Raw genomic sequence first — 7500 nt, 5'->3', positions numbered from 1 at the left:
GAGTATAGGCCTCCACGATTTATATTCCCATCTTCCGTGGTTACTTCTGAACCGCTATCTCTGCCCTGGGATAGATAAATTGATGATGGGTTTTGTAAGTAGGTTTTGTAGAGGTAAATGACATTTCTGTTTAGTTCATAACTGAAGTTATGAACTAGACAAACATAATATTAACCCAATGATGATGCTTGATGGCAAAAATAAGACCATGTCCACTGTGATTTTAATTTACTCATTTTACAAACAAACAGCTCCACAAGTGTGTACTCACTAAGGAGTCAATTGTTAGTCCAACTTGATCTCACCTGTTTACCATTTTCCTTGATTATTATTAACAACATTACACTAATCATATCAATAACAATAATATAAATTAGTGTTGATAATAATATCACACAAAAAAAATATTTCTTCTGAAAACAAAGGACTATTAACTGACTCCTTGGTGGCTGAATACTTGTGGAGCCATCTGTGTAAACAAGTTATCAAAAACAAAACTAAGCTGGACAGTTCAATTACCTGGCACCCATGGGTTAAATTCAGGCTAGGACTAGGATTTGTACTATAATTAACTCTCATTCATTGTGTAACTAATAACCTTACTCATAATCTAAGATTACAACCCTTTTGTGAAGAAACTGAAGAAGAAAAAGATAATACCATATATATATATATATATATATATATATATATATATATATATATATATATATATATATATATATATATATATATACATATATATATATATATATATACATATATATATATATATATAAAGAAATCAACCAACCATTGATGTCATTAACACTCATAATACCAACAATTAGGTTTTCCAACACAAAATACACTGAATGTTTGTAACCTTTTTTTGACAAATACTGTACTTCCTTTTTTTCTAAATCTAACTTCAATATTTCAAAATTCTACTGCACTATAAAGCTCTTTTACATTATCTATATCTTTGTAACAAAAATCTGCTCTTAAACTATAGTCCTACAATGCATACATGCATATACAATCTAAATGAACAACAGTAGTAAAAAGTAAATTTATAGCAATATAAATAACCAATGACCACCAAAAATCAGCAAAAGCAAATACCTCAACAGAAGACACGAGAGCAAAATAGCAAACAGATTACCCTATCAAAATGAACATCAAAAACATTCCACCAAACATAAGTTCACAAGACTGAAGAAATGCTTTTAAGAAAATGACAAATGACAGATTTCAGGAAATCATCCTCAAGGGAATCTGAAATCTAAAAACTCCAAGAATGTGCAGGGACAAAAAATCAACAAACCTCTAAAGCAACATCATAATGAACCTAAATATATTTACACTCATTACATTACTTTTCTCAATTATCAATTTCAACATCAAAATAAGGCTTGAGCACTCAAAGTAGATTAAGTTCAGTGTAGGACTAATAAAATATTCATAACAATCAAAACTAGAAAAAGTGACTGACATTAAATCTAGCATTCCCATAAAAATCTGCTTGAACAAAACAAGAAATTAGATTTAAATAGGCAATAAAAACAAAGAATCCTGTAAAAAAAAAAATTATCAATGAAGTAATATGATTATGCATAATATTATAAATAATAATTATGCAAATCATCAAAAACTGGAAAAGCTCCTACTTACACTAATATCAAGCAAGGAAATAAACCAAACAATAACTCACTGTTTGTCTGTGTATTCCTGAAGTGCCTGCTTGGTGCGTCTGTTGAAACATATGGTGCGCAAGATTCTCTTCAACTGACAAGAAGTGTGAAAAGTCCCCACCTCCCCCAGGTGACTCATTCATGGGGTCACTTCGCGCTTCCGACACTTCACTTTTTAATCCCCCATTTTCTATATCCTCTTGTACTTCACAGTGTTCCGTTTTGATTTCTGCCGCACTGGTGGTGTAGGCCTCCACTTCCTGCGAGACTTGTGCTTCCTGTTGGAGTCGCGCATCATGCAGGTGTGAAGAGGGGGTTACTTCCTGCTCCTTCTGTAGGTGGTGGAGCTCTGGCTGCTGGGAACCAACTTGTTCATGAACAGGAAGGTGGGAAGGGTCTTCAGCCGGAAGGGGAACAGCGCCAGGACTCCCTACATTATCCACCTCTGCTGGGACGACCTCACCCACCAACTGATGACTGTACTGTGGCAGGATATTGGCTGAAGCTGATGTGTGTATCCCTCTGTCCCCCCCACTCCCCCGGTCCCCTTCTCTCCCGTCACGTTCTTGTCTCCGCCTCTTGGCCGGCCGCTCTCCACTTGTCTGTGGTTCGTGTTTACCAGTTTGTGAAGGGTCTTCATCAGGGACTGCTAGGCCTTTAATTCTCAAGCATTCTGCAGCTTTTATGAGTCCTGGTAAGTCAGCCTGTTGCACATCCACCTCCCCTAGGTACATATAGTCAAGTAGTGCCTCCAGTTCATGGCCTTTTATGTCTTTCAAAACAATAACTGGCTTCTGGCATTGTGTGTGCTCAAATACCTCATTGAAAAAGTCACTACATGCCATTAAAACTAATCGATGAACAGCAAAGAATTTGGTACCACACGCTAAGGTCACATCTGTATAACATCCCTGTGGAAAAAAATAAAAATAAAGAGCTGGAAATCTCTCACATTTCAGGAGCAATATCATCTAAAATTCAAATGGCAAATTCATAACATTTCTTGGGTAAAACATACCTTTTCTCGTAAGATTCTTAGCAGGTGGAAGAATGCCTGGTTTGTGGTTATTCCACTTTAGAGAGAGTAAATCCTCCCCCATTTTTTTCTTTTATATCCAATATGATCTAACAATCTGAAAAAAAAAAATCGGTTATAAATTTTTATAATCATAACTAAAAATCTACCAAAAATCCTGCTCCTTTCTAACTTAAAGAAACTTTCACAATAATGATCTTCATGCTACCTCTAGATAGCCACAACAAAACACCATGTGGAAAAGATTCACAACAGGCCTGCATGAAGTGGCAGATGGCCTCTGTCCCTTGCACTTCATCAAAAGCCAACATACCTTTACCAAATAAATTTAGAAAGTGGGCAATGGAGAGGGAGAGGGAGAGAGGGAGGGAGGGAGGGAGGAGAGAGGGGGAGAGAGAGGGAGGGAGGGAGAGAGGGGGAGAGAGAGGGAGGGAGGGAAAGAGGGGATGAGAGAGAGGGAGGGAGGGAGGGAGGGAGAGAGGGGGAGAGAGAGGAGAGAGGAGGGAGGGAGGGAGGAGAGGAGGAGAGGAGGGAGGGAGAGAGAGGGAGAGAGGAGAGGGAGGAGAGGGAGAGGGAGGAGGAGAGGAGAGGGAGGGAGGGAGGGAGGGAGGGAGGGAGGAGGGAGGGAGGGAGGGAGGGGGAGAGAAAGGGAGGGAAGGAGAGAGGGGATGAGAGGGAGAGGGGGAGAGGGAGGAAAGGGGGAGAGGGGGAGAGGGAGGAAGGGGGGAAGGGGGGAGAGGGAGAGAAGGGGAGGGAGATGGAGGGAGAGAGGGAGAGGGAGAGGGAGAGGGAGAGGGAGAGGGAGAGGGGAGAGAGAGAGAGAGAGAGAGAGAGAGAGAGAGAGAGAGAGAGAGAGAGAGAGAGAGAGAGAGAGAGAGAGAGAGAGAGAGAGAGAGAGAGAGAGAGCGAGCATATATATAAAACTAGTTACACAAATTGCAGATATCACTGATACACCACAGTATAGATGGTTGGGATCTAACTATCTACTTATTGCAATTAGACTATACTGTGAGTACAGCCATCCCAGCCAAATTGCCAAGGGTTATTGCTTCCCTTTTTTACTTTCTTGAGTCTTCATTTGTTTTGCAAATCAAATGACAAATAGGGACATTGGAAAATGGTATAAAAGCTAAAAATGTTTATGCATAAAAAGAGGAAATAACATTGCAAATAGGAGGCATAGAGCCTTGTCACCACATACGTGTTATCATGCACCCAGCCTACAAGCCATGGGGGTTAAAGTGTGGAAGGGCAAAATTCCCAGTGCTGGTAACATTAGTTTAACAATAAGCAACAGAGTAACATATCTTATACCATTTCACCCCAGCCTGACAGGTCACGTGTACACATGTCATAACAAACTGCTTGGTCTGCAGGGTACAGCCGTACAGCGGCGACGCGCCAGAGCAGTGGGGCAGGAAGTTCCACTACATGTAGCAGACTCCCACGCCCAGCATCTGGACATTGCCAGATATCACCCGAGTTTATGACACAAAGAAAATTTCTGATACCCAACCCCATTGGGTTGAATAACAAGCATCATTTCATCCCATTGCTAACAGTGACTTGTACATGTCATGGCAATTTTAATGGAAGCAAAAGGATATCCCTTCAATGCCAGATGAAGATATCAAAATTACCCTGACATACACAAAGGCTACCCAGCTTCTAGGGGATAGTCCATCATATATATGATAACTGAAAACAAAAGATACATTGCCTGTATAAATTCACATAAGCAAACCATATACTTAAAAAAAAAACAGGATTCTCCCTAGCCCTGTCATATCTACCAGCTGATAGGCCTACTCAAGATAGTAGCTAATATAGGCCCAGGCAGACCAACATTACATGTATGGAAATTTGGGAATGAGAAAAGCTTTATATAAACAGTGTCTACATTTACTGAGCTCAGCATCATGTGGGAGGTGGTCAACTCAACCCATTCACAACTATAAGCTAATACCATAGCTGAAGTGTAGCTCATCCAGGTAGTACACAGGGTCTGGAACTTGGTATTTTGGGACAAATTATGTTGTGCATTTTTCTGATAATGTATTGTCTGAAGAAAAACAGCCTGAATATATGTAATAGCGATTGGTTGGCTATTTGCCAAAGCAACGCCATGCATGGAGACCATGCAAAGGTAATTGTTAACCCCTTGGTGATGGGTGAAGGAAACAAAAGAAAAAAAACTCAATGCGATCAAAGGCAACACGCCCTTGGTGATGGGTGAAGGAAACTAAAAAAAAAAACTCAATGCGATCGAAGGCAACACGCCCACTTTGAGCGCAGGAGTTCAGTACATCAAGTCGAATCACTGGCTCGTAGCGCTTTGGCGTGCCGCCGTGGCGTACAGCCACATGCCACATTTCGAGCAATTTGATTTGACATCTATAGATGTGATCCGTCATTAAGGGGTTAAATTTTACATAGCCACAGTATTGATAACTGTTTATGAAGTGACTGGATCCCTCTGTGGCCCAATCCAGGGGTGAAGCTCCCAGTTAGGAAGGTTTTTGCTTCACACAGCGATGTCTGTGGATTTCCTAAGAATGGCTGGAGTAATAGGGACTTAATCTCCAAGAGTGCCATCACTTTATAAATATTACCAATGCTTTCATCTATATTGCAATTGTCGCCTGGAGGTTACTTGCTGTGGCTGGGTATCACGGCGGGTAGGGACTAAGCCGAGTGAGCACCAGCTGACACACGTTAGCGAGTTGACATTAGTCGACACAGGCCGGGCTCCTCTCATTGGCATAGCCCGGGTGAAGCTCAACTTCGCATATCAGACTTATCCTTATCCTTTCATTCATATCATTTGCAATGGAAAATGACAAGAGCTTCACCCATATTACAGCACTGTTCATTGAAAGAAGGAATATTAATTGCAAGATTGTAGGACTATACAAAACTAGAAAATTAACAATTTCCCTACCAAGGCTCTGCCCCCAGACCCCCACCTGATGCCCATGAACTTACTCTCCGCACATCCTTTGTTGCAACCGATTGTCTTCATTTCTGGCTTTGCTTTTTTGTCTGTGCAGATTATATCATCCACCACTGTAGTTTTCTCTCATCTCCTTATGACAGTCATTTTATCATCCCTATCTTAGGGAAATCATTAAGTAAACACATACCAAAATACAAATTACAATGTGCTTGTATTCCTAATGTCACCTTGCATGGATATGCCACAGATGAAGGGCTTTGAATTTTGTCATTACAGGCAAAGTTTACCTCGTCCCACATAGTTTTAAGAAACTCAAACTAAACCAAGGCGCAACATACCTAGAACCAACCAACAACTTCCCAACATAACAGACATAACACCAACATAACACACAACATAACACTGACACAAGCCTTCTGCCCTTTCCAGCGACACCCCATTACAGCACGAGAGCAAAACGCACCAGGCACACAAAACACACCGTATTACACCAACTCCCTCCCGCAGCGGCCACCGACGGCGAGAGAGAAGCGCCAAAACGAACAACAAATTGCAAGATATGCGGGTATAATCGAAGCCAATATCCCGCATATCCAAGGGAGGGGAATATGTCCCTATAACGCGCCTTTTTACCCTCTATTTCGAGCTACCTGGTCCTATTTGCTGTTCTAGGGGTGACGAGGTGTACCTGGGAATGGGGTGCAGGGGCGTCAAGCGAGGAAATCCGGAAAATAGAGGGTAAAATTGGCTCCCAGAGAAGGACTTGCAACAAAATTTCTCTGTAGCGTCCGGAGCGAAATACATTCAATTGTCTCATTCTGTTGATATTCAATATTATGTCTGATATTTTATATAATCGGTGTCCAACAGAGGCGAATTATGTACGCATGAAGAATGTTATAAATGTTATTAGATATTTAAAACAAGAAGATATTTTTAGGCTAGCAAAAAAGACAAAGAAATGCATAAAACCTTAAGCCAAAGCCACCACCAACAACTCAAACAAGAGCGTACAAAGGCAGAGCCCTCTCGCGGCGACGGACGGAACTACAAACCGCAAAACCCCGCGAATTTCAAAATTTGGGTCAACTAACCACAAGAAAATGAAACTCTCTTTATGTTGAAAGTTTTTTTTGTCTCATTTTTTCTCTTTTTAGAATGCCGTTGCTCTCTTCGGTCGAAGGGGGTGAATAATATGATGACTGTCTTATTTCACTATGATTTCTTCTTTATCTTAAATCGTACATTTTCTAGTGGTCCTCTTTTACTACACAAAAAAGAATCATGATAAGCATTCCTTCAAACACAAAAATAGTAATCAAGAATAATAACCTAAACATGATTAGCATTGCAAATATGTGAGCAACTTGGGCATATCTATAATGTTCCTACCAAACTACGTGAAATTTTCTACTGTTATTTCATATTTTAATCTCGAATTCCTTTATAGATCGCCAAATAATGTTTCCTAGAAAGAACAGAATATTTCATAAAAAATATTTTACTTTCCGAAAGTGCACACACAAAAGGGGCCACGTATTAACAATAATCATAATAAATGATGATGATGATGATGATGATGATGATGATGATGATGATGATGATGATGATGATGATAAAGATATTGATAATGATAATAATAACAATAATGATAATAATAATAATAATAATAATAATAATAATAATAACAAAAATAATAATAATAACATAAATAATAATAATAATAATAATAATAATAATAATAATAATAATAATAACAATAATAATAATAATAATAATAATAACAATAATAATATTCATCATAATTATCATTATTATAACCATAATAATGA

General features: G+C 39.4%; 1 protein-coding gene across 6 annotated transcripts in view; it reads right to left on the bottom strand.

The window, feature by feature from the left end:
* LOC125042578 (Krueppel homolog 1-like) overlaps positions 1–6468 on the bottom strand; it is a 37326-nt gene extending 30858 nt beyond the window's left edge. For 5 of the 6 annotated variants that reach the window (XM_047638302.1, XM_047638305.1, XM_047638304.1 and 2 more), the window contains exons 1-4: positions 6357–6468; positions 2692–2806; positions 1694–2584; positions 1–65 (exon numbers count right to left, since the gene is read on the bottom strand). The exon at positions 1–65 is cut by the window's left edge and continues 58 nt beyond it. In XM_047638302.1, coding sequence (XP_047494258.1) covers positions 1–65; positions 1694–2518 — 890 coding nt within the window. In that variant the 5' untranslated portion in view covers positions 2519–2584; positions 2692–2806; positions 6357–6468. Of the gene's footprint in view, positions 66–1693; positions 2585–2691; positions 2807–6318 lie in introns of all 6 variants that reach the window. The other variant, XM_047638301.1, reaches the window with a different exon arrangement.
* Between the last annotated feature and the right edge of the window lie 1032 nt (positions 6469–7500).

The sequence above is a fragment of the Penaeus chinensis genome, chromosome 32 (assembly GCF_019202785.1).
Source record: "Penaeus chinensis breed Huanghai No. 1 chromosome 32, ASM1920278v2, whole genome shotgun sequence".
Lineage (NCBI taxonomy): Eukaryota > Metazoa > Arthropoda > Malacostraca > Decapoda > Penaeidae > Penaeus > Penaeus chinensis.
The sequence above is the reverse complement of the archived record's forward strand: the minus strand, read 5'-3'. Positions and strand labels throughout refer to the sequence as shown.